This window comes from Callithrix jacchus, chromosome 21 (genome assembly GCF_049354715.1).
Source record: "Callithrix jacchus isolate 240 chromosome 21, calJac240_pri, whole genome shotgun sequence".
NCBI lineage: Eukaryota > Metazoa > Chordata > Mammalia > Primates > Cebidae > Callithrix > Callithrix jacchus.
The window spans coordinates 50,433,207-50,460,074 of record NC_133522.1 but is presented as its reverse complement, the minus strand read 5'-3'; the positions used below and the strand labels follow the sequence as shown (position 1 = coordinate 50,460,074).

At 49.4% G+C, this 26,868-nt stretch overlaps 1 protein-coding gene across 9 annotated transcripts in view; it reads left to right on the top strand.

Annotated features, from left to right (window-relative positions):
* Window positions 1-439: 439 nt before the first annotated feature.
* Window positions 440-26,868, top strand: part of UBE2G2 (ubiquitin conjugating enzyme E2 G2) — a 73,597-nt gene continuing 47,168 nt past the window's right edge. For 8 of the 9 annotated variants that reach the window (XM_078358769.1, XM_078358766.1, XM_078358768.1 and 5 more), the window contains exons 1-3: window positions 440-536; window positions 17,955-17,990; window positions 18,086-18,131. In XM_078358769.1, the coding sequence (XP_078214895.1) occupies window positions 494-536; window positions 17,955-17,990; window positions 18,086-18,131 (125 nt within the window). In that variant the 5' untranslated portion in view covers window positions 440-493. The remainder of the gene's footprint in view (window positions 537-17,954; window positions 17,991-18,085; window positions 18,132-26,868) is intronic. The other variant, XM_078358770.1, reaches the window with a different exon arrangement.

The window sequence follows — 26,868 nt, the reverse complement described above, 5'->3', positions numbered from 1 at the left end:
TTCGCACGTTTTCAAATCTGAAACCCGGCCGGCCCGGGGCGGTTGGAGCGTTCAGTGCGGACCCGCGCCAGCCCCGGACCGCCCCGCGACCATCTTCCCCACCTCCCGTCCCGTCCCCGCTGTCTCCCGGCCCCCCGTCCTCCTATCTCCCCGTCCCCGCCCTCCCCGCAGTCAGCACCCGTTCTCCTGCCCTTCGGCCGCACACACACTAGACCGGGCGCCGCCGTTCAGGAAGTTTCTACAAGACCAAGGCCCTGAGGCCCCTGGAAGTGCCGGGACCGGCACCAACCCGGCAGAGCGATTAATACCGGAGCAGGAGCCATGAAAGCCATGTTTCGCGGCCGCGGGTTGGAGATCGCGCACGCGCGCTAGGCGCCACGCCCCGGAAGAGATCCTGGTCCCGCGACGGCAACCCGGAAGCAGTCCCCGGCGTCGAGGCAGGAGGGACGCGCCCGGCTGAGGCGAGGTCGCTCTGCGCAGCTGTTGCGGGGCCATGGCCGGGACGGCGCTGAAGAGGCTGATGGCCGAGTACAAACGTGAGTTCGCGGAGCGGGCTGTCAGCAGCGTCCCGCGTTCCTGCTCCCGGGCCCGCGTAGTCCGGCGGGGCTGGGGTAGGGAGGCTGGCAGGGGAACCGGGCCCGGGCCTCCTCCGCGAGCCCCGCTGTGGGTCGGTGGCGGGTCCCGCGGGGCGTCGCGCTCTGTGCCGGCTGCCGCCCTCACGCGGGGAGTTGCGAAGCGAAGCCTTCCCAGCGTCAGTGCAGGCGGCGCCGGCGCCGTGTTAGTGAGAGCGCACGCGGTTGAGGCTCTGCGGGCTGCTTTTTGTCTTTTTTGTGTCTTTTCCTGGTAGCATTGAGAACGTGCGGTGAGAGCTTGGGGAAGGCCTGGATTGCGGCCGAGGAACTGGGGGGAAAGTGTGTGGGCGGAAAGGGGAGAGGTCGTTGGTGCAGCTGTAGGTGAAAGGTCAGATCTCGGCGCTCCCCCTCGTGAGGGTGAAAGGTCAGATCTCGGCGCTCCCCCTAGTGAGGGTGAAAGGTCAGGTCTCGGCTCCCCCTAGTGAGGGTGAAAGGTCAGGTCTCGGCTCCCCCTAGTGAGGGTGAAAGGTCAGATCTCGGCGCTCCCCCTCGTGAGGGTGAAAGGTCAGATCTCGGCGCTCCCCCTAGTGAGGGTGAAAGGTCAGATCTCGGCGCTCCCCCTAGTGAGGGTGAAAGGTCAGGTCTCGGCTCCCCCTAGTGAGGGTGAAAGGTCAGGTCTCGGCTCCCCCTAGTGAGGGTGAAAGGTCAGGTCTCGGCTCCCCCTAGTGAGGGTGAAAGGTCAGATCTCGGCGCTCCCCCTAGTGAGGGTGAAAGGTCAGATCTCGGCTCCCCCTCGTGAGGGTGAAAGGTCAGGTCTCGGCTCCCCCTAGTGAGGGTGAAAGGTCAGGTCTCGGCTCCCCCTAGTGAGGGTGAAAGGTCAGATCTCGGCGCTCCCCCTAGTGAGGGTGAAAGGTCAGGTCTCGGCGCTCCCCCTAGTGAGGGTGAAAGGTCAGATCTCGGCTCCCCCTCGTGAGGGTGAAAGGTCAGGTCTCGGCTCCCCCTCGTGAGGGTGAAAGGTCAGATCTCGGCTCCCCCTAGTGAGGGTGAAAGGTCAGGTCTCGGCTCCCCCTAGTGAGGGTGAAAGGTCAGGTCTCGGCTCCCCCTAGTGAGGGTGAAAGGTCAGATCTCGGCGCTCCCCCTCGTGAGGGTGAAAGGTCAGATCTCGGCGCTCCCCCTAGTGAGGGTGAAAGGTCAGGTCTCGGCTCCCCCTAGTGAGGGTGAAAGGTCAGATCTCGGCTCCCCCTAGTGAGGGTGAAAGGTCAGATCTCGGCTCCCCCTAGTGAGGGTGAAAGGTCAGGTCTCGGCTCCCCCTAGTGAGGGTGAAAGGTCAGATCTCGGCGCTCCCCCTCGTGAGGGTGAAAGGTCAGATCTCGGCGCTCCCCCTAGTGAGGGTGAAAGGTCAGGTCTCGGCTCCCCCTAGTGAGGGTGAAAGGTCAGGTCTCGGCTCCCCCTAGTGAGGGTGAAAGGTCAGGTCTCGGCTCCCCCTAGTGAGGGTGAAAGGTCAGATCTCGGCGCTCCCCCTAGTGAGGGTGAAAGGTCAGATCTCGGCTCCCCCTCGTGAGGGTGAAAGGTCAGGTCTCGGCTCCCCCTAGTGAGGGTGAAAGGTCAGGTCTCGGCTCCCCCTAGTGAGGGTGAAAGGTCAGATCTCGGCGCTCCCCCTAGTGAGGGTGAAAGGTCAGGTCTCGGCGCTCCCCCTAGTGAGGGTGAAAGGTCAGATCTCGGCTCCCCCTCGTGAGGGTGAAAGGTCAGGTCTCGGCTCCCCCTCGTGAGGGTGAAAGGTCAGATCTCGGCTCCCCCTAGTGAGGGTGAAAGGTCAGGTCTCGGCTCCCCCTAGTGAGGGTGAAAGGTCAGGTCTCGGCTCCCCCTAGTGAGGGTGAAAGGTCAGATCTCGGCGCTCCCCCTAGTGAGGGTGAAAGGTCAGATCTCGGCGCTCCCCCTAGTGAGGGTGAAAGGTCAGATCTCGGCTCCCCCTAGTGAGGGTGAAAGGTCAGGTCTCGGCTCCCCCTAGTGAGGGTGAAAGGTCAGATCCCGGCGCTCCCCCTAGTGAGGGTGAAAGGTCAGGTCTCGGCTCCCCCTAGTGAGGGTGAAAGGTCAGGTCTCGGCTCCCCCTAGTGAGGGTGAAAGGTCAGATCTCGGCGCTCCCCCTAGTGAGGGTGAAAGGTCAGATCTCGGCTCCCCCTAGTGAGGGTGAAAGGTCAGGTCTCGGCTCCCCCTAGTGAGGGTGAAAGGTCAGGTCTCGGCTCCCCCTGGTGAGGGTGAAAGGTCAGATCTCGGCTCCCCCTAGTGAGGGTGAAAGGTCAGGTCTCGGCTCCCCCTAGTGAGGGTGAAAGGTCAGGTCTCGGCTCTCCCTAGTGAGGGTGAAAGGTCAGATCTCGGCGCTCCCCCTAGTGAGGGTGAAAGGTCAGGTCTCGGCTCCCCCTAGTGAGGGTGAAAGGTCAGGTCTCGGCTCTCCCTAGTGAGGGTGAAAGGTCAGATCTCGGCGCTCCCCCTAGTGAGGGTGAAAGGTCAGGTCTCGGCTCCCCCTAGTGAGGGTGAAAGGTCAGATCTCGGCGCTCCCCCTCGTGAGGGTGAAAGGTCAGATCTCGGCTCCCCCTAGTGAGGGTGAAAGGTCAGATCTCGGCTCCCCCTAGTGAGGGTGAAAGGTCAGGTCTCGGCTCTCCCTAGTGAGGGTGAAAGGTCAGATCTCGGCGCTCCCCCTAGTGAGGGTGAAAGGTCAGGTCTCGGCTCCCCCTAGTGAGGGTGAAAGGTCAGGTCTCGGCTCCCCCTCGTGAGGGTGAAAGGTCAGGTCTCGGCTCCCCCTAATGAGGGTGAAAGGTCAGGTCTCGGCGCTCTCCCTAGTGAGGGTGAAAGGTCAGATCCCGGCGCTCCCCCTAGTGAGGGTGAAAGGTCAGGTCTCGGCTCCCCCTAGTGAGGGTGAAAGGTCAGATCTCGGCTCCCCCTAGTGAGGGTGAAAGGTCAGGTCTCGGCTCCCCCTCGTGAGGGTGAAAGGTCAGATCTCGGCTCCCCCTAGTGAGGGTGAAAGGTCAGGTCTCGGCTCCCCCTCGTGAGGGTGAAAGGTCAGATCTCGGCTCCCCCTAGTGAGGGTGAAAGGTCAGGTCTCGGCTCCCCCTCGTGAGGGTGAAAGGTCAGGTCTCGGCTCTCCCTAGTGAGGGTGAAAGGTCAGATCTCGGCGCTCCCCCTAGTGAGGGTGAAAGGTCAGGTCTCGGCTCCCCCTAGTGAGGGTGAAAGGTCAGATCTCGGCGCTCCCCCTCGTGAGGGTGAAAGGTCAGATCTCGGCGCTCCCCCTAGTGAGGGTGAAAGGTCAGATCTCGGCGCTCTCCCTAGTGAGGGTGAAAGGTCAGATCCCGGCGCTCCCCCTAGTGAGGGTGAAAGGTCAGGTCTCGGCTCCCCCTAGTGAGGGTGAAAGGTCAGGTCTCGGCTCCCCCTAGTGAGGGTGAAAGGTCAGATCTCGGCTCCCCCTAGTGAGGGTGAAAGGTCAGGTCTCGGCTCCCCCTAGTGAGGGTGAAAGGTCAGGTCTCGGCTCTCCCTAGTGAGGGTGAAAGGTCAGATCTCGGCGCTCCCCCTAGTGAGGGTGAAAGGTCAGGTCTCGGCTCCCCCTAGTGAGGGTGAAAGGTCAGATCTCGGCGCTCCCCCTCGTGAGGGTGAAAGGTCAGATCTCGGCTCCCCCTAGTGAGGGTGAAAGGTCAGATCTCGGCTCCCCCTAGTGAGGGTGAAAGGTCAGGTCTCGGCTCTCCCTAGTGAGGGTGAAAGGTCAGATCTCGGCGCTCCCCCTAGTGAGGGTGAAAGGTCAGGTCTCGGCTCCCCCTAGTGAGGGTGAAAGGTCAGGTCTCGGCTCCCCCTAGTGAGGGTGAAAGGTCAGGTCTCGGCTCCCCCTAGTGAGGGTGAAAGGTCAGATCTCGGCGCTCCCCCTAGTGAGGGTGAAAGGTCAGGTCTCGGCTCCCCCTAGTGAGGGTGAAAGGTCAGGTCTCGGCTCCCCCTAGTGAGGGTGAAAGGTCAGGTCTCGGCTCCCCCTAGTGAGGGTGAAAGGTCAGGTCTCGGCTCCCCCTAGTGAGGGTGAAAGGTCAGGTCTCGGCTCCCCCTAGTGAGGGTGAAAGGTCAGGTCTCGGCTCCCCCTAGTGAGGGTGAAAGGTCAGATCCCGGCGCTCCCCCTAGTGAGGGTGAAAGGTCAGATCTCGGCTCCCCCTAGTGAGGGTGAAAGGTCAGATCTCGGCTCCCCCTAGTGAGGGTGAAAGGTCAGGTCTCGGCTCCCCCTAGTGAGGGTGAAAGGTCAGGTCTCGGCTCTCCCTAGTGAGGGTGAAAGGTCAGATCTCGGCGCTCCCCCTAGTGAGGGTGAAAGGTCAGGTCTCGGCTCCCCCTAGTGAGGGTGAAAGGTCAGGTCTCGGCTCCCCCTAATGAGGGTGAAAGGTCAGGTCTCGGCTCCCCCTAGTGAGGGTGAAAGGTCAGATCTCGGCGCTCCCCCTAGTGAGGGTGAAAGGTCAGGTCTCGGCTCCCCCTAGTGAGGGTGAAAGGTCAGGTCTCGGCTCCCCCTAGTGAGGGTGAAAGGTCAGGTCTCGGCTCCCCGTAGTGAGGGTGAAAGGTCAGGTCTCGGCTCCCCCTAGTGAGGGTGAAAGGTCAGGTCTCGGCTCCCCCTAGTGAGGGTGAAAGGTCAGGTCTCGGCTCCCCCTAGTGAGGGTGAAAGGTCAGATCCCGGCGCTCCCCCTAGTGAGGGTGAAAGGTCAGATCTCGGCTCCCCCTAGTGAGGGTGAAAGGTCAGATCTCGGCGCTCTCCCTAGTGAGGGTGAAAGGTCAGGTCTCGGCTCCCCCTAGTGAGGGTGAAAGGTCAGATCTCGGCTCCCCCTAGTGAGGGTGAAAGGTCAGATCTCGGCTCCCCCTAGTGAGGGTGAAAGGTCAGATCTCGGCTCCCCCTAGTGAGGGTGAAAGGTCAGATCTCGGCTCCCCCTAGTGAGGGTGAAAGGTCGGATCTCGGCTCCCCCTAGTGAGGGTGAAAGGTCAGATCTCGGCTCCCCCTAGTGAGGGTGAAAGGTCAGATCTCGGCTCCCCCTGGTGAGGGTGAAAGGTCAGGTCTCGGCTCCCCCTGGTGAGGGTGAAAGGTCAGATCTCGGCGCTCCCCCTGGTGAGGGTGAAAGGTCAGATCTCGGCTCTCCCCCTAGTGAGGGTGAAAGGTCAGGTCTCGGCTCCCCCTGGTGAGGGTGAAAGGTCAGATCTCGGCGCTCCCCCTAGTGAGGGTGAAAGGTCAGATCCCGGCTCTCCCCCTAGTGAGGGTGAAAGGTCAGATCTCGGCTCCCCCTAGTGAGGGTGAAAGGTCAGATCTCGGCTCCCCCTAGTGGGGGTGAAAGGTCGGATCTCGGCTCCCCCTAGTGAGGGTGAAAGGTCAGATCTCGGCTCCCCCTCGTGAGGGTGAAAGGTCAGGTCTCGGCTCCCCCTAGTGAGGGTGAAAGGTCAGGTCTCGGCTCCCCCTAGTGAGGGTGAAAGGTCAGGTCTCGGCTCCCCCTAGTGAGGGTGAAAGGTCAGATCTCGGCGCTCCCCCTAGTGAGGGTGAAAGGTCAGGTCTCGGCTCCCCCTAGTGAGGGTGAAAGGTCAGGTCTCGGCTCCCCCTAGTGAGGGTGAAAGGTCAGGTCTCGGCTCCCCCTAGTGAGGGTGAAAGGTCAGGTCTCGGCTCCCCCTAGTGAGGGTGAAAGGTCAGGTCTCGGCTCCCCCTAGTGAGGGTGAAAGGTCAGGTCTCGGCTCCCCCTAGTGAGGGTGAAAGGTCAGATCTCGGCGCTCCCCCTAGTGAGGGTGAAAGGTCAGATCTCGGCTCCCCCTAGTGAGGGTGAAAGGTCAGATCTCGGCGCTCTCCCTAGTGAGGGTGAAAGGTCAGGTCTCGGCTCCCCCTAGTGAGGGTGAAAGGTCAGATCTCGGCTCCCCCTAGTGAGGGTGAAAGGTCAGATCTCGGCTCCCCCTAGTGAGGGTGAAAGGTCAGATCTCGGCTCCCCCTAGTGAGGGTGAAAGGTCGGATCTCGGCTCCCCCTAGTGAGGGTGAAAGGTCAGATCTCGGCTCCCCCTAGTGAGGGTGAAAGGTCAGATCTCGGCTCCCCCTAGTGAGGGTGAAAGGTCAGGTCTCGGCTCCCCCTGGTGAGGGTGAAAGGTCAGATCTCGGCGCTCCCCCTGGTGAGGGTGAAAGGTCAGATCTCGGCTCTCCCCCTAGTGAGGGTGAAAGGTCAGGTCTCGGCTCCCCCTGGTGAGGGTGAAAGGTCAGATCTCGGCGCTCCCCCTAGTGAGGGTGAAAGGTCAGATCCCGGCTCTCCCCCTAGTGAGGGTGAAAGGTCAGATCTCGGCTCCCCCTAGTGAGGGTGAAAGGTCAGATCTCGGCTCCCCCTAGTGAGGGTGAAAGGTCGGATCTCGGCTCCCCCTAGTGAGGGTGAAAGGTCAGATCTCGGCTCCCCCTCGTGAGGGTGAAAGGTCAGGTCTCGGCTCCCCCTAGTGAGGGTGAAAGGTCAGGTCTCGGCTCCCCCTAGTGAGGGTGAAAGGTCAGGTCTCGGCTCCCCCTAGTGAGGGTGAAAGGTCAGGTCTCGGCTCCCCCTAGTGAGGGTGAAAGGTCAGATCTCGGCTCCCCCTAGTGAGGGTGAAAGGTCAGGTCTCGGCTCCCCCTAGTGAGGGTGAAAGGTCAGGTCTCGGCTCCCCCTAGTGAGGGTGAAAGGTCAGGTCTCGGCTCCCCCTAGTGAGGGTGAAAGGTCAGGTCTCGGCTCCCCCTAGTGAGGGTGAAAGGTCAGGTCTCGGCTCCCCCTCGTGAGGGTGAAAGGTCAGGTCTCGGCTCCCCCTCGTGAGGGTGAAAGGTCAGGTTTCGGCTCCCCCTCGTGAGGGTGAAAGGTCAGGTCTCGGCTCCCCCTTGTGAGGGTGAAAGGTCAGGTCTCGGCTCCCCCTCGTGAGGGTGAAAGGTCAGGTCTCGGCTCCCCCTCGTGAGGGTGAAAGGTCAGGTCTCGGCTCCCCCTAGTGAGGGTGAAAGGTCAGATCTCGGCGCTCTCCCTAGTGAGGGTGAAAGGTCAGATCTCGGCGCTCCCCCTAGTGAGGGTGAAAGGTCAGATCCCGGCGCTCCCCCTAGTGAGGGGACAGGGCTTTGGAACAGTGCCACCTGTCACTCCTCCTGGGGAGTGTTGAGAAAGCCACAGCGGTGCTTTCCTGGCCGGTAAGTACGTTTCTCATGTCTGCGGAAAGCGGAGGGAGAATGGGAACCCGGCAACGCTCGGCGTTCCATCTCCTACACCGAGTGCCCGCTTGGAAGGTTTGCTGCGAGAAGTGTTGGGTGCCATTACGTTCGAAAGCGCCGGAAACAAGATTAGCCCGTGGTGACAAGATAGTAGCGGGCTAAGCGCAGGGCCCTGGAGAGGCGGACCCGAGCTCAGACCCAGCCTCTCTCTTGTTAGCTCTTTGCCCTCGTTCCTCTCTCTCAGTCTCTGCAGTTTCCTTGTCTTAAAAGGTTAAAGTTGATACTGCAGATGAAGTGCATACTCTTTTTTTTTTTTTGAGACGGAGTTTCGCTCTTGTTACCCAGCCTGGAGTGCAATGGTGTGATCTCGGCTCACCGCAACCTCCGCCTCCTGGGTTCAGGCAATTCTCCTGCCTCAGCCTCCTGAGTAGCTGGGACTACAGGCACGTGCCACCATGCCCAGCTAATTTTTTGTATTTTTAGTAGAGACAGGGTTTCCCCATGTTGACCAGGATGGTCTCGATCTCTTGACCTCGTGATCCACCCACCTCGGCCTCCCAAAGTGCTGGGATTACAGGTGGCAGAGCTTGCTTTTTACAAGTAACCCTGCATGGGAGCGAGTCTGTTGGCACTATTTTTTAACAGCATGTGCTCACTTCATGTATCTGTGTCATGTTTTAATCTGTTAACGGTGATGTATGATCACTAATCTTTGATGTTACTACTGTAATTATTTTGGGCCATCACAAACTATGCCTCTTAAAGATGGCAGCCCTAATAAATGTTTTGTGTGCTTCACTGACTGGCTGTTTCCCTTTCTCTCTCCCTCTCTTCTGGCCTCTCTCTTCCCTGAGACACAACAATATTGAAATTAGGCCAATAATAACCATACAGTGGACTCTAAGTATTCAAATGAAGAGTCACACTCTACCCATTTCAAATCAAAAGCTAGAAAAGATTAAGTTTAGTGAGGAAGGAATGTTGAAAGCCAGGTCTTTTGCACCAGTTAGCTAAGTTGCGAATGCCAAGGAAAAGTTTGTGAAGGAAATTAAAAGTGCTGCTCTGTTGAACACAGTGAGTGATAAAGTGAAAAAGCCTTGCTGCTGATACAGAGAAAGTTTTAGTGGCTTGATTAGAAGATCAGAGCAGCCGTGACATTCCCTAAGCCAACGCCTAATCCAGAGCAGGGCCCTAACTCTTCAGTTTTATGAAGTCTGAGAGCAGTGAGGAAGCTGCAGAAAAAAATTGGAAGTTAGCAGAGGTTGGTTCATGAGATTTAAGTAAAGAACCTGTCTCCATAACATAAAAGCACACAGTGAAGCAGCAATTTCATGGAAGATCTAGCCGAGATCAAAGATGGAAGTGGCTCCTAAATTGAGCAATAGATTTACAAGGTACATAAAATTGCCTTTACAGTATTGGGAGGAGATGCCATTTACAACTGAACAGCTAGAGAGAAGTCAATGACTGACTTCAAAGGACAGGCTGACTCTCTTGTTAGGGGCTAATGCTGGTCACTTTTAACTTGGCTTTGAGTTGAAGCCAATGCTTATTTGTCATTCGGAACATCTTAGGGACCTTAAAAATTATGTTAAATACTCTGAGCTCTAGAAATGAACAAACAGCCTGGATGACAGCACGTCTGTCTACAGCATGGTTTACTGAATATAAGCCCACTGATGAGAACTACTGCTCAGAAAAAAAGATTGTTTTCAAAATATTATTGCCGACAGTGCACCTGGTTACCCAAGAGCTCTGATGGAGATGTATAAGGAGATAGATGTTTTTACGTCTGCTAACAGCGTCTGTTCTGTGGCCCATGGATCAATGAGCAGTTTTGACTTTTATTTAAGAAATACATTTCATAAGGCCTTAGCCGCCATGAAGAATAATTACTTTGATGGATCTGGGCAAAGAAAACTGAAAGCCTTCTGGAAAGGATTTATCATTCTAGATGGCATTAAGAACATCTGTGGTTCATGGGAGGCAGTCATCATATCAACAGGAGGAGTTTGAAAAAGTTGATTTCAATCCTCATGGATGACTTTCAGGGGAGGAAGCAACTGCAGATGTGGAAATAGCAAGAGAACTGGAATTAGAAGTGGAGCCTAAAGCTGTCTCTCAGTTGATATAATCTCATGATCAAACTTAAACATATGGGGAGTTGCTTCTTATAGATGAGCAAATAAGTAGTTCCTGAGATGGAATCTCTCCTAGTCACAATGCTGTGAAAATTGTTTTGAAATGACAACAAAGGATTGAGACTATTCCATAAGTTTAGTTGACAAAGGAGTGGCAGGCTTTGAGAGTATTGACTCCATTTTGAGTGAAGTTCCACTGTGGGTAAAATGCTGTCAAACAACATCACAGACTACAGAGCAATCTTTTGTGAAAGGAAGAGTTAGTCCTTGTGGCAAACTTAATTTCTGTCTTATTTTGAGAAGCTGCCACAGCCAGCACCCCCTCCCCGCCCCGCCTTCGTTAACCACCACCCTGATCATCGGTAGCCATCAATATCCAGGCAGCACTGCACCAGAAAAAGATTATGACCTGCCGACGACTCAAATGATTGTTAGCATTTTTCAGCAATAAAAATTAAGCATATTTTTTGCCAGGCGCGGTGGCTCATGCCTATAATCCCAGCACTTTGGGAGGCCAAGGCAAGTGGATCACATGGTCAAGAGATCGAGACTGTCCTGGTCAACAAGGTGAAACCCTGTCTCTACTAAAAATACAAAAATTAGCTGGGCATGGTGGTGTGCGCCTGTAATCCCAGCTACTCGGGAGGCTGAGGCAGGAGAATTGCCTGAACCCAGGAGGCGGGGGTTGCGGTGAGCCGAGATCGCACCATTGCACTCCAGCCTGGGTGACAACAGCGAAACTCCGTCTCAAAAAAAAAATTAAGCATATTTTTGGCAAATATATTTTTTTTAAACAGGATTTCTGTCTGTCACCCAGGCTGGAGTGCAGTACACAATCACAGCTCATTGATATCCTGAGCTCAAGCTATCCTCCTGAGTAGCTGGGACTACAGGCACTTGCCACTGTACTTGGCTGTTTTTTCTGTCTTCATCTTGATCTCCCTCCATGTTGTCAGGGCTTGACAAAATGACTCCATTTTGATTCTGACAGCGTTCACGCTAGAACAGGGGACTATTACTTCTGTGTTCTCATGGGAAGCCTGGCTGGTGGGTTAGATGTGTGAACACCTACCATTTCTTGGCATCCTGGTTTGTGTTTCTGTCTGTTTTAGTTTTATTTTATCCCATTTCTAGGGGTAGGCTAGACTGTGAGCAGGTATTTTCTCATTTTTTTTTCCAGGCGGAGTTTTGCTCTTGTTACCCAGGCTGGAGTGCAATGGCGCGATCTCGGCTCACCGCAACCTCCGCCTCCTGGGTTCAGGCAATTCTCCTGCCTCGGCCTCCTGAGTAGCTGGGATTACAGGCACGGGCCACTGTGCCCAGTTAATTTTTTGTATTTTTGGTAGAGACGGGGTTTCACCATGTTGACCAGGATGGTCTCGATCTCTTGACCTCGTGATCCACCCGCCTTGGCCTCCCAAAGTGCTGGGATTACAGGCTTGAGCCACCACGCCCGGCCATTTTCTCATTTTTATTGAGAAGAAAATCTTTAAACCCCTGTATAGGAAATTAAGTTCAGGCCACTGCTTCAGGCCAGTCTTTGCATTGTTGAACTTGTATTTTCTAAGGATATTTGCATCAGCAATGATATGTTCTCCCTTTTACTGTCCTTACAAAAGTCTCAGTTATTATTTCAATTATATTGTCAATTAGTTTGCAGTAGTAAAACCTAAATAATGGTTGATTTTCAAAGGTGTGTTACGGAAGTATATTGTGTGTTTTTACATGTTAACATGAAATTTGGGATCATGTGTAGAAGGTAGAACTCTAAAGCTATCTCCCCAAGATCCCCATGCCCTAGTTATTCAAACACTTTCTAGTGCTGTGGTGGAAGGACTTTGGACATGTAATTAGGGTTACTGTCAGCTGACTTAAAGAGAGGGAGATTGTTCTGGATTACCCTGGAGGATCCAGTAATCACATAAGGCTCAAAAGGAGGCAGTGAAGGCAGGATTCAACATGACAAGATCTCTCCCTTCTGTGGCTGTCTGTGAAGATGGATGAAGGAGCCATGAGCTAAGGAAGGCAGGCAACCTCAAGAAGCTGAGAATGACCCCAGGCCAACAGCCCCGTGGAACTGAATTCTGTCAGCAACCTCAATGAACTTGGAGTGGCAGCCCTGGTGAGACTGTAAGCAGAGAACTAGCTGGCCCATGCTGTGTCCAGACTGCTGACACTTGGAAACTCTGAGGTCATCAATGGGTATTGTTTTAAGTCACTAAGTTTGTGGTAATTTATTATAGCAGTGACAGAAGATGAATACAGCATGTTATTGAGGGGACTTTTTCCCCCCTGTATCTTAATAATGTGATATGTTTGTTATCCATTTAGTGTTTATTTTTTTGTGTGTCTTAACATCTAGTTTGTCCCCCTAATGTATTTGAAGGTAGCACATCCCAGTGTAAAGGTGGACTTGACAGAATCAACCTCTACACAGAATGGGGTTTAGATAGATTTGGATAGATGTTCAGGCACACTTTGTTTTTGGGACTAGTCATACAACTGTAGAATTTAGAGGTGGTGGGACCTTGGCTATGATTCTGCTCAGGTCCCCTAATTTTACAGATTTTTGTAATTGAGCAGCAGACAAGGTTTTGCATAGGTTCACGCACAGGAAAAAAGGAGAGTGAGGAAAGAACTCGGTCGTTGGAAACCACTGTTTTATTTTGATGTTGTCTTCACCCATCATCCAGCCTTTCTTGGGAGTGTCAGAGATAGACCCAGGTCGAAGTGGACTACCATACAAAGCGCCACCCATGGGGGGCACTAAAATCAAAATCATCTAGAATGAAGGTGTTGGTAGGGTCCTTCTTCCTCTGAGAGTGTGAGGGGAGAACCCTTAACTTGGCTCTTCCAGCCGATGGTGGTTGTTGGCTGTCCTTGGCGTTTACTGGAGTTCTCTTGCTTGAGGTCGTGTGGGTCCAGTCTCAGCCTTCATCTTCACTTGGCCAGCTTCCCTCTGTGCGCATTGGTGCCCAAATCCTCTCTTACCAAGAACACCAGTAATTGGTTTGGGGCCCTAATATGACCTCATTTTAACTCGATTACATCTGCAAGGACCCAATCTCCATTTGGTCACATTCACAGAACCTGGGTGGGCTTGAATTTTCAGGGGACACTATTTAATCCAGTACAGTATCTAATAGGAACCCCAGACTTAACGTGTATATGAAACTGAGCTCTAAAACTGAGCTCCTGCATTTTCTACCGTCATTGTTCACATACCCTTCCCCCTCTGCACTGACGGCAGCCTTGTTCTTCCAGTTGTTGGGCTAAATTCCTTAAAGCCTCATCTTTTATAGCCATGTGTAATCTCGTGTCTTTCCTTCAGACTTCATCCTGGTCTCTACTCACTGCTCCCTGCTTGTCCAAGTGCGTCTCGCCTCTGGCCTAGATTCCTGCCTAGAATCTAGCCGGGTCCTCTACCTCCTGCTCTTTATGCATTTTCCTCTGCCTTCAGCACAGCAGAGAGCCGTCATGTCGCCCTGCTGCCCTGCTCAGGACCCTGGTTGCACCACAACCGGAGTGCTCATGGTGACCTGTGTGGCTCCACATGCTCTGCCCTGGTTCCCTCTCCTCCAGCCCTCCTGGCATCATTGTCTCCTAACCCTGCAGGCTCAATATGCTCCTCTCCTGGGCTCCTGGGTGTGGTGACACCTTCCTTACCTGGCTGACCTCATCACTTGTGTCCTCCCTGGACCAGCAGACCCAGGGAGGGTCTGTCCTTCCTATTACTGTCATGTTTCCCCATGATTGCCCCTTTTTAGTTTTAAAAACTATTTTTGTAGAGACAGGGTCTCGCCCAGTTTGAAAACTTTTTATTGTGAAGAATATTGTATATGTAAAAGTGTAGAAAAGGTGTATGTTCAGATTAAATGATAAAATGAATATCTGTGTCCATGGCACCAGCTTCAGTGGAACAGCGGCAATAACTTGGAAGTCTTTGTGTTCCTTCCTACCACCACCAAAACTTAACCACCCTTCTGAATCTTGTATAAATCTTTCTTTATATGTACTACTTAACGTATTGTTTACTTTTACCTGTTTTTGAACTTAGTAGAAATGAAATTATACAATATGGGTTCTGTGAATCAAATCTTTTGCTCAGCCTTGTTTCTGAAATTCATTTATGTTGAAGCATTTATGGCCATGTTGCTTAATGCCAGCGTAGTGAGAAATATGTTGTTAGGTGATTTCATCATTGTATAAACATCCTAAAGGATGTTTACACAAACCCAAATGGTAGTGCCTACTATACGCGTAGGCTATACGGTGGAGCCTGTTGCTCCTAGACTGCAGACCTGTGCAGCAAGTGACTGTACTGAATACTGCAGGCAAAATGTGACATACATCATTAGTGATCTCTCAGCTCCACTATAGTCTTAGAGGATGGTCTCACACATGCAGCCTTTCCTCTACTGAAATGGCATTACGTTGTGCATAACCGTAGCCTTATTCATGTTCACTGCTGAGAAGTATTTCATTTTGTGAATCATAGGGCCTCAGCTCCACTGGGTCATGGGGTGTCCCCTATAGCTGTGCTGTGGTGCAGGATCCGAGAAATAGACAGGACCCAAAGGAACTGGAGAAGAGCAGCTGGGCTCAGGGGCCATGCCACCTATGAGTGGAGACAGGCCAGGCTCCGAACATCCGGAATAGTCTGTATTTATTAGGTACAAAGCAGGGGGAAGGATGGTGAGGTCATCTGTAGTCTTAGTGATAGGGCATACATAAGCACGTGAGTAACAAGCAAGGGGGCCACCCCATTAGGTCACCTGGGCAGAGAGGTGGGCCGGGCGTAGTAGTAGAGGGTCATGTACATAAAAGGGGGTCCAACCCCATTAGGTCACTGAGGCTAGGAGGTGAGCTGTGTGCAACAAGTGCCGTGCAACACTTCTTATCTAGGGGCTGGAGACTTCAGAGGATTCTTTTTTTTTTTTTTTTTTGAGATGGAGTTTCGCTCTTGTTACCCAGGCTGGAGTACAATGGCGTGATCTCTGCTCACCGCAACCTCTGCCTCCTGGATTCAGGCAATTCTTCTGCCTCAGCCTTCCGAGTAGCTGGGATTACAGGCACGCGCCACCATGCCCAGCTAATTTTTTGTATTTTTAGTAGAGACAGTGTTTCACCATGATGACCGGGATGGTCTTGATCTCTTGACCTCGAGATCCACCCGCCTCTGCCTCCCAAAGTGCTGGGATTACAGGCTTGACCCACTGTGCCCGGCTGTTGTTTTTTTTTTTTTAGACGCAGTCTCACTCATTCTTCCAGGCTGGAGTGCAGTGGCATGATCTGAGCTTCGTGCAACCTCCACCTCCTGGCTTCAAGCGATTTTCCTGCCTCTGCCTCCTGAGTAGCTGGGACTACAAGCATGCGTCGCCACGCCCGGCTAGTTTTTGTATTTTTAGTAGAGTTGGGGTTTCACTGTGTTGGCCAGGCTGGTCTCATTCCTGACCTCAGGAGTTCGCCTCAGCCTCCCAAAGTGCTGGGATTACAGACGTGAGCCACCATGCCCAGCCCTTACTGAGGTTTTGATCTGCTTTTCCATAAGACTCGGGATGTTGAGCATCATTTCATGTGTTTATTTGCCATCCATATGTCTTTTTTGATGAAGTGGCTTTAGTCTGCTCCTTTTAAAATTGTGTTGATTTTTATAAGAGTTCTTTATATAATGTATATACAAGTCTTCTGTTGGATGTGTGTCTTCTAAATGTTTTCTGTTAGTCTATGGCTTGCCTTTTCTTTTAAATTGTAGTGAACGCAGTTTGATCCTCTTACCAACTTTTAAGTACATTATAGCATTGTTAACTTTGTTAACTATATGCTCATTGTTGTGCCACAGATCTTTAGAACTTTCTCATCTTGCATGAATGAAACTCTACCCATTGAACAACTCTTGTGGCGTGTCTTTTAATGTTTACAATAGTGCCTTTGAAAGAGGAGAGTTTTTATGATTTTAATGAAATTCAGTTATTGACTTTTAAAATATTTCTTGTTTTGTGTTATATTTAAGAAATAACTGCCAAACATCAGGTGGCAGTAGGATTTTCTCCTATGATTTTTTTCTAGGTGTTTTATAGTTTTAGCTCTTATACTTAGGTCTGGGAAATCAAAGTTTTCCATATGGTGTGAAACAAAGGCCAAGGTCTGTTTGTAAATTATTTGCAAATGTCAGTGCAGTTGTTTCAGCACTGTGTTTACTAGGGCCACCCTACCACAGGCTGGGCGCGGCTTCAATAACAGAAATGTATTCCCTCATAGTCTTGGAGGCTGGAAGTCCAAGATCAAGGATAGGGCAGGGTTGCTTTCTTCTGAGGCCCTGTCCTCTACGTTTGTGTTCTCATCTCTTATAAGGATGTTAGTCAGATTGGATTAAGATCTACTCTAATGACCTCATTAATTTTAATTAACTCATTAAAGGTCCTAGTCACACACTTTTCTCCACCTTGTTTTTTTTCATGTAATGTGTCCTGGAGTTTGTTCTGTACTAGCATGTAGAGGTATTTATAACTGCCAAGTACCCTACCGATATACAGACCATATTCGACTGGTCCTCTGTTGATAGACATTCAAGTCCTTTCTGACTTCTTTTTGCTTTTACAAATAGTCCTGAAATGAACAGCCTATGTATACATCTTTTATTTTCAACACTGTTATCTGTGGGATCGATTCCTAGAAATGGAATTGTTGGGTCAAAAGTTAAATTTATATTTCACTTTGTGTAGTGGCTGTTTTTTAATTCACTATTTTAAGTCGCAAAGAATGGCCTTTGAAAATTTTCCTGATACTAAGATGTATGATTTTGTGTACGTGCGTATATGCTTTGGAAGCAGAAAACAAAATGGAAAAAATCAAGTGTCCAGAATCATTCCCTCCATCCTCTTACTGCAGTTCTTTATTGACCAGTAGAGGCCACTGTTGAATAACAAAGCTGGTGGGAAGTCCAGCACACACCTGGGCGGTCTCCGTGCAAAGCATGGATCGCCTGAACAGGTGTGGAGCTGCAGTTTTTAGACCACGCTTTCCCCTCCCTAAGGGAGGTTGTCACACAGGGGAGTGCCAAAGGGGAACTCCAGATGAAGATTAAAGCCAGCTCTCTTTGGTGGGAGCTCTTCTTCATGGTCCCACAAAAGTGATTTGTAAAACTCTTGTGTATTCTGCTGCCAGGCCCCACTTAGTTGCCCACTGACATTGTGTTTCTCCCACACTCCACCTGCTTAGCAGTTTACAGTCCATCTGCCTTCATCTGTTATTTTTTTCTCATAATTAGGTGGTTTGACTTGAGATACAAGAATGGGACTAGATTTTAGATGACTGGGTGTAGGAAGCCAGGCAAATAACCAAAGATTCGGTTATTTCTCTGATCTCCTCCCTACGGAGAGACACAAAGGGAATCCATCAGGTCTTACTAATTCCCCATGGATACTGAGGGTCAACTGTACGTAAAAATGCAGTTCAGTTCATGTATATATATAGACCTCATATTCAGCAGCTGTGCCAAACTCACTCTTGCTGATTATCTTCAGATTCTTTTGGGCTTTCCTATGTATGTAGACATATCATCCGTGAATAGTAAGTTTTATTTCTTTTTCAATCCTTATACCTTATATTAATCTGGCAAGGATTTATTAATTTTCTGTCTCTTCAAGGAACCACCTTTTGGTTTCATTGATTTTACTGTTTTATTAATTTCTCCAGTACTCTGCCCACTGCACTCCAACCTGGGCAACCAGAGTGAGACCCTGTCTCAAAACTAAACAACAAAGTAACCAACAGGAATCGTTCGGAAAGACAGTTTGCCCCTTATGTTTGCTTTTGTATTTGTAAAAACAAAAAGAAAAATAAAAGTCTGTGTTTTGTTGGTATAAAGAACTGTTTGTGTAGTCTTTCTCAGAACTGTTACTGGACTAGGTAGTCACTGTGGGCAAACAGAATTTTCACTTGTTAATATGTGTATTCTTTGGTTTACAGGCTTATATATCTCGTAAAGGTGTTTTGTTAAAATAACAGCGTAACATTTATTCTGTTTGGTAATGGTTTTACTTATTAATTTTATAGAATTAACACTGAATCCTCCGGAAGGAATTGTGGCAGGTAAGGTACTAAAGTTAACTTCCTTATAATTTACTTTTAGTTGCCAAAGTTCCCTTCAAAGTTAAAATGGTGTGAAATTTTTTCTTACTCTACAGGCCCCATGAATGAAGAGAATTTCTTTGAATGGGAGGCCTTGATCATGTAAGTTAATCATATGTGTACTAGTTTTTAGGGCTTTGCTGGAAGTCAGATGTAAGAATCACATCAGCAATGTGACTGTGCCCCAAAGTCACCTGGAAAAAAGACAGTTCTCCAGTAACACCCAGCTCTTCTCTAGGCTGCTGGTCTGAAAGCAGAGAGGACCTGAGCATTGATCCAAAAGAAAGGAGTGTTTCCTTAGAGCCAGTCAAAGGTTTAGTTATAAACACGTAATATATGCATTATATATTAGAGAGTTTTAAGGTGGTAATTTTGGAATGTTGTATGGTCATGGTTAACCTCAAATGGTATGGGTGGCTTTGGCTTCCAGAAGTCCCTAAGGATCTGAAATGTTGACAAGAAAAGGGTCCTCAAAGATATGGGGATCACACCAGCATGTTAGCGCAGCCTTGCCTGCCCTGTCTTTGGGCCAGGACTTTTTTTTTCTTTTCCTTTCCTCTCAGTTCATCTCTTCCTGTGCTGCTTCTCCTTTTTCTGTTGCCCCGTCTAGGCTTGTTGGCCTTGCGTTCTCTCTGACCCAAGACGTGGCTTAGTACTAAGTGAGTAGTGTGGTTCTGTGTTTCATGGCATTTAACTTAGGGTAACATTGCTTGGAAACACTCTGATTTTAGAGTGCTCTGTGGCCCTGACTCACTTTGCTTTTTCTTCCTTCTACCTTAGATATGCAATTTTTGGCTATTAGTGTATTTTCACCAAAGTGAGGTTAAGTAAAATTTAGGAAGTTGAAATTTGTAATCAATCTCTGTTTTCTTTCATTTTTATTTTTGATGGAGTTTTGCTCTTGTTGCCCAGGCTGGAGTGCAATGGTGTGACCTTGGTTCACTACAACCTCGCCCCCTGGGTTCAAGCAAATCTCCGGCCTCAGCCTCCCTAGCAGCTGGATTACAGGTACCTGCCACCGTGCCCTGCTCATTTTTATATTTTTAGTAGATACAGGTTTCACCACGTTGGCCAGGCTGGTCTCAAACTCCTGATCTCAGGTGATCTGCTCGCCTCGGCCTCCCAAAGTGCTGGGATTTCAGGAGTGAGCCACTGTGCCCAGTTTCTGTTTTCTCATTAGTGAGATGTTTTAATTTGCAGAAAGGTCTTGGGTTGGGTTTTGTTGCATTGAGAAGTGCTCTAGTGGGCAGGGTCTGAAAAAGTGAGGGCTGTGGAACAAGCGTGAGCTCTGGCTTGATGTGACCTTAAATTTCACTACGCTTTTGGAATTTGCCGACTGCCTGGATCACATTAATTCTTCATGCTCTACAGATTAGTCTGACAAACAGTTGGCAGCTAAGTGTTGTCTGTGGAGGTTAAATTGATAGGAAAATTAGTTTTTTAGATAAATAGAATGTTTTTAAAAAAATTGTCACTCTGCAGGTGGCACAGCAGGCCTGCCATTTCCTGATCATTTGTAATATCCTAATTGCTTGGGCCTATGGCACATGTTTTTTCTGTGTCTGAGGGTTTCTGGAATCTGTGTTTGTGTCTGATGTGGCCCTGGGGCAGTTATGAGATGGACGGCAGGCAGGTTCCACAGTCTGTGCTGTCCTCGTTAGTGGACTGTTGGGCTGTGTAGGGCCAGCTCTTTGTATTTCTGTCCTCCTTGTGTCACGTGTTGATGTAGGCGCACCTGCACTCATGCCAGCAGGCCAGCACGCCTGCTGCAAGGGCACAGAGAGGCGGGGAGGCCTGTCTACGTGTAGAGGTTGAAGGCGCCTGTCGGGTCTGCAGTATTTGGAGGATGTTGGCGCCTCAGTAGGCCTGTTTAGAAGCTCATTAAAGGAACAGTTGAGCCTACTCATGTGGTTTTAAAAAAGTGTTCATTGTTAAAAATCTATTAGGGTAACTATTACCAATTTTAAATAAACAGTATAAAATTAAACCAATATTATGAAAACCCGTCTTAAAAAGTAATTAGAACTATTTTTAGGTAGAGCACTTCTGTGTTTGAACAAGGCTTTTTGCATTAGTGTGGAATTCCCCTGCTTGAAGATCCTGGTGAGTTTGTGGGTTTTGGTCCTGTTCCAGACCCTTTACAAACAAGAGGCCGTTTACAAGTGCACTTAAAATGCCTATTAGGGAATTAACTGTCCTCCCATCGATTTGTCTCACCCTGCTGTTTTGGCAGACATCTAGCTAAGTCTTTATTCGTTGGTGATAGGTTTCTTCTTTTTCTCTTTATTGTTTGGTGGTTTCCAGGGCCACGTCTCTACCCTAGTATTTCTAAAACCTGGACTTGCCTCACGGAAGTCTAATAGCTGTTGGTTTTTGCTGTTGTGCTTGCCCTAAGACTCAGTATAGAAAATGTCTTCTTAGATACCCAAGCAACAAATACTAAGTGCCTTATATATTAGAGCCCTTGTCTAAGGTTACAGACTTGTCAGAGATGCACTGAAATCTTTACCTCGGAAGATCAGGGTTGAGGGGTTAGGATAGAGAGTAGAATAGCTTAGTGAGTAAGAGGACCAAATAGTAAGACTTAGCAGGCTGCATCTTTAGTTAAACACGGGAAATAACTCTGCTAACCCTGCTGAGCTCACGATGGAGTATGAGCCTGTGGTCGAATAGAGTGTGGCTGGGACGGCGGCATGCCAGGGGATGTGGCCTTCGTGGCTGTGATTGTTAGCATGGCCTGTTGCTCTTGGCCTAGTCACTTTGCCTCTCTGACCTTCACTTAATGTGGATAAAACAGAGAAGTTCATCAGCATCTTCTAGACAGATGGTTTCAGGTCTCGTGTAGCTCTAGGGTCCATGGCCTGTGACCCCATTGCCACTAAGCCATGGTGATGGGGGTGTACCTACAGAGAGGCGGGGGTGGCCTTTTATTGATGCACTTCTGTAGGGTGCACCCAGCCCTAGGTAGCTGTTCAGTGCCAGTGGCGGACGAGGCATGGAGTCCATTGGGCCTTGCTGTCTGCTGTGTCCTGCTCCAGCATTCCCAAATCAGCTGGCTTGGGAACCTTCCTGTTTGGTCCATGCCCCACTGCTATCACCTCCCCAGACCAGTGGTTCTAGAGGCTGTGGTGAAATAAGAAGGACCTTCCTTTGTGGAAGGTTGCGTTTTGGGTCCAATTCATGGATGGTGCTCCCAGGTTCTCCAGCTGGCTAACAGCAGCCCCTTGAGGGTTCCCAGGCTGCCACTTCTCCTGCTGGGAGCCCTTCTCACACTGCAGGCAAGTGTCAGGGGCACACAGCCTCCCTTTATGTCCAGATTTCTTGTTGACTGAAGCACATCTTGGCAGTGTTGTACCTTGCTAAAATAAACGTGAGATAATAAAGTAGATGGTTATAACCTGTATTGTATGTAATCCCACCATAGCAGTTTCTTCAACAAAAGTATAACAGAGATCCATATATGAAGAGGTTATTGCCACATTCATTGTGGCAATAAAACTAACTCAACATAGATCAAAGGCCACATTCATTGTAGTAATAATAATAAAAAGGGGAATGTCACTTTTCCACATAAATGATGGAGCATCTATATAGAAGAATGCCATGTAGCACTAAAACTGTTCAGGTAGAATTTTCATCCTGGAAAGTTGTACACAATGTGAATGGAAAAGGCAAATTCTAGAATAATAGGATCACAGGTGTCTGCCCACCCACCCACTTGACTGACCTCCCTCCCTGTCTGTGTCCTTCCCCCTCCTCCTCCTCCCTCTCCCTCTCCCTCCCTTTCTTTCTCCCCTCCTTTCTCCCTTCCTTTATTTCTCCCTTCCTTTCTCCCCTCCCTTTCTCATGGAGACATGATCTAGCTCTGTCACCCAGGCTGAAGTGTCGTGGCCTGATCACAGCTCATTGCATCCTCAAACTCCCAGGCTCAAAGTCTTCCCACCTCAGCCCCTCAAGTAGCTGGGGCCACATGCGCACACCACTACACCCAGCTAGTTTTTAAAATGTTTTGTAGAGATGAGGTCTTGGTCTGTTTCCTAGGCTGGTCTTGACTCCTGGCCTCAAGCGATCCTTCTGCCTCAGCCTCCCAAAGTGCTGGGGTTACAGGCAAGAGCCAAGGCACCCGGCCTAAACAGCTTTATTGAGATAATTTACATTCCGTAAGTTCTACCAGCATTAGGTATAAAAGTCTGTGGTTTTAGTAAATTTCTAGAGTTTTGTAGTCATCATCACAAGTCAGTTTTAGAAGGTTTCCAAAAAGACACTTAGGCCCATTTGTAGTTAATTCCCATTCCAACCCTTGGCCACAGGCTACCCCTACTCTGCCCTCTGAATATAGATTTGACTTTTCTGACTTTTCCTGTACATGGAATCATACACTGTCTAATCATTTCTGTGCCTGGCTTCTTTTTCTTGGCAGAACGTGTCTGTGATTCATCCAGGTTATACTATGTATCAGTAGCTCCTTGCTTTTCCATTCCCCAGTTGATGGATGTTTGGGCTCCCACTTTTTGGCTCTTGAGCAAGGCTGCTGTAAGCACTTGTCATGTCATACTGCCTGTGTGGACATGGGGTTCATTTCTCTAGACCAGATAAATAGGTGTGGAATTGCTGGGATGTGGAGTGAATTTGCAGTTAACATTTAAAGAAACTGCCAGACTATCTTCTAGAGTAGCTCACCATTTTGCCTTCCCACCAGCAGTGTGTGAGCATTCCAGTTTCTCCACTTCCACACTAACACTGCTGTTGTCTGATAACAGCTGTTCTAATGGGTGTTAAGTGGGGTCTCCTGACAGAGTTGACTTGGATTTCCATGGTGACTAATGATGCTGCAGCTCTCTTAATGGGCTTATTGGCCATTCATGTATCTTCTTTGGTGAACTTCAGAACTTTTTCTCATTTTTATATTAGGTTTTTCCTTGTTGGTGGGACATAGAGTTTTAAAAATACGTTTTGATACAAGTCCTTTATTAGATATGATTTTCAAATACTTTCTTCTAGTCTGCAACTTTCCATTTTGTTTTCTGAATAGTCTTTTGAAACTAAGAAGTAGGTAATTTTGATGAAGTGCGATTTTGCACTTTTTTTCTTACATAGAGCATGCTTTTGGTATTGTATGTATAACCCAGGGTTACAAAGATTTTCTCTTACGTTTTCTTTTAGAAGTTTTGTGTTTTATCACTTTTCCATTTAGGACTTTGATCTATTTCGAGTTAATTTTATGTATGGAATTAGGTATGGGTGTTTCATTCTTTTGTATGTGGTTGTCCAGTTGTCTCAGCACCATCTGTTGAAAAGACAATTCTTTCCCTATTGCATAATTTTGGCACCTTTGTCAAAAATCAGTTGACTGTAAAAGCAAGGATTTGTTTTTGGACCCTCAGTTGGGTTTCATTGATCTCTGCCTGTCCTTTAGGCCAGTGTACTACTGTGGCTTCATAGTAAGTTTTACAGTGGGGAAGTGAAGTCCTCCAACTTTGTTCTTTTTCAAGATTGTTTACTGGGCCATTGCATTTCCGTATACATTTTAGGCTCAGCTTCTCATTTTCTACAAAATGCCGGGTGGGATTTTGATTGAGACTACATTGAATCTTTAGGTCAGTTTGAGGGGTATTCAGTGCTCTTATCCATGAACATAGACTGCCTCTCCATTTATTTCGGTGTTTTAAAATTCTCAGCAATGCCAGGATACATTTGAATTTTTAAAAATCCAGTTTTGTGGATGAGAATGTGTGAATTGATGCACACAGAGAGAAAAGCCTGGAGCAGTAACCAGACTGAACTGTGGTTACCTCAGGAGGTGATTTAGGGAGAGGGAGTGAAGGAGGTATTTGGTTTTTATTTTATATACTTCTGTACTTGAATATTTTCCATCATTCATATATTTTCCTAGTTAAATAAGGTCAGAGTTTATGATGTAAAAGTGATTGTCTGCATTGGAATTTACTAGAAGTTTCTATAATTGATGAACTTATTTAGTACACTTTAATATATTTGGTTTAAAATTTTTAAGAAATATCTTTATTGCAAAAAATCAGGGTATGGCTATAGGCTCCTTTGAACAGGTTTAACCATGAAAATAATTATATGGAGCAAAAGCTGTATTTTCTCCTACTATGATTTCCTAAAATGGAATGTTCCCCCTTTTCTTCCCAGCAGTTCTTAGCATTAGTTCTTCACCTGGGGTGATTAGAACACCCCAAAACAGAAAGCAAACACCAGGCTATCTCTGGGTTTAAAGCAGAGCCAGGGCCCTGCCGTTGGGGGTGAGGGTCAGATATCCTGGCGGAGACCACCAAATGCCTGAGGGAAGTGCAGGAAGGCGCTGTCCCCACGTCATGGCTTCTTAACCTTCTCTCCTCCTGCTACGAGGATGTTGGGGTCAGTTTCTGTTTAACTCCCCACTGCCTGGCACCGCAGTATGCACGAGTTGGCATGGCAGAGCCGGTGTCCTCGGACTTTTAAAGTGTCCAGTGTGGGGTTGTGAGTGCAGCCCACCTTGGTCCCACTGTCCCAGGCATTAGTGGGGTGGGAGCATTGGCAAGAAGCTTTCGTTGAACTGCAGAGCAGGGACTGAAGGAAGGAGATGCACCCATGCTCGGATGCCAGGCACCCTCATGCCCTTCCTGCTGGGTGCCCTCTGTGGATTCTGTGGTGTAGGGAGGTAGAGTTCTTCCCCCAGAGTGGAGGGTGCCGGTGAAGCAGTCTGCCCTTCCCATCTCCAGTTCAGCTGGCTCCAGCTTCAGGAGGCCCACCGTCCCTTAGTCATCCACTTCAGGTTTTAAATACTGACAGATGAGTTTGCATTCACTGTGATTTTAATTCTTTGTCACTTGTGCTTTGGAGACTTTTTGTCTGTGTGCTGTGACAAACTTGATAAAGAAAACAGCAGCAAAAGCAGTCAGCTTCCCCAGCACCTGCCTGCAGCTGCAGTGGCGAGCGCACTAGTTCCTTGCAGGCAAGGCCCAGGACCCCCACTTGCCCTGGTTCCTCCATAAGGCCCTCTGACCTGCCTGCTACTTCTGTTATCTAGAAGTACAAGGTGTTAGAAGGGCAATGCAAAGAAGAACAGTCTCTTGCTTGAGTTGAGTGTGGAAAGACAGAAGAGGCCAATCTTCACTTTTCATTGGCTTTATAAGTGACCCGCGCTGTTGCTGAGGAATGGTCACAGCTCCGGGGGACAGTGACAAGGCAGTTGTCCTCTGTGAGGAAGGAGAATTGCTAGTCAGGAGGAGGCCGTGGGTGTTGCCCTCAGTATTTGCTTTTGTTATCTGATCAACCCACAAGACAGCAAACCAACCTGAGCTGTTGCAAGTGTGCTTCCTGTGTTGAGTGCAGCGTCGTTGTAATGCTAATGCTTGCAACTTAGCTCCCCGGAAACAGTTTAGGTCATCATTTCGATCAATAAGGCAGCATAATTTGTAGGCTTTGAAAAATTTACACTTGCCTTGGGTGTATTTGTATCCTTGTTGTTCTTGTTTCATTTGAAGATTTCCAGGTGAGGCCATCTTCAGTGAAAGAGAAGTGAGATTGTCTGGAAGCAAGGCAGTAAACCTTGTCCAAAAACAGCACTGTGGTGTTTCCCACTGCTGGCTCGGGAGTTGCCTTGAAGGCATGTTCCATAGGGTCAGGCATGCCGCTGCACACCCCTGCCCACCTGCCCAGCTGTCTGGGTGCCAGGCATTCTAGAAAAGAGAAAGAAACCCCAGTTTCAAACCAGTAGTAAACCCAAGCATTTGCAAATAGCTTTGATATTTAAGATGTGGGTGCACTTCAGGAAATGTTCGGTCATGCTTCTGAGGCTAGGAACGACCTGGTGGATTAAAAAAATTTTTTTAAAAGAAAGCCCTATTATGAGAAACAAAGAACTGTTATCAGAGTATTGAGCAAATACCATTTGGCTCATTCCAAAAACACTACCCAGGTATTTTTTCTTATTCTAGACTCAGAGGTGCCAGAAATATTGAGTGCTGGCAAGCATTCCTGACATATGAACAGTGTTACTTTTAAAGATAGTATCTTTATATGCCTGACTTCTGATTTCGCAGTTTGAACTGTGTTATCTTAACTCTAATACTAAATTGATCTAGGACCTTGGCTGAGTCATTTCATCCTTGAATTTTCCAGCTTTGTTTGACAGTAAAATGAAAACCCCAATCCTTGGTGCCCTTTCATCGGAGGGCGTGTGGAGAGTCAGCGGGTGGCAGCTCTTGTTTGCTCTGAGCTCTTGTACTGGATAGGAGGCTCGGGGTGGCCTTGCATCACTCTGATACGTGGTGTGTGTCCTCCTGTGTTGAGAAGGCGGGTCTTCAGGGCGTGTTTGTTCAGGCCATTGCTGGGGGAGCAGAATAACCAAGGGTTGAGGCATCTCCAGGCTGCCAGGCGTGGGGGGCAGTGTGGTTGGGGGCTCATCCGGACACTGCCCTCTCCAGCGCGGCTGCTGTACCAGTAGCAGGACGTCATGCTCGTGCCTCCCTTGGTGGCATTCCCTGTCCTGGTCATGCTGAGGCTCTGGGGACTGTCACACAGTAACCTGCCCCCCTCCCCCACCCCTCCTTGCAAAACAAATTGGCCATATTCATATCCTTTCCCCAAAAAGTAGCAGAGACAGTTTTCAGAATCAAAATTTGTCTTTTAGAGTGAAAATCTCCATGAAGCAATCACTGCATTGCTTTTCTCTCTGACTGTTGCATGCAGACCCACCCTCCCAGGGCCGTGAGCCGTTCTGGCATCTGGTGCTGCCCCCAACAGCCCTGAGTGCCACCTCCAGATGAAAGCTAAAGCTCTTCCTTTAGTTTCTTTTTGATTTTTGTCTTCTTTAATTATAGAGATAAATATT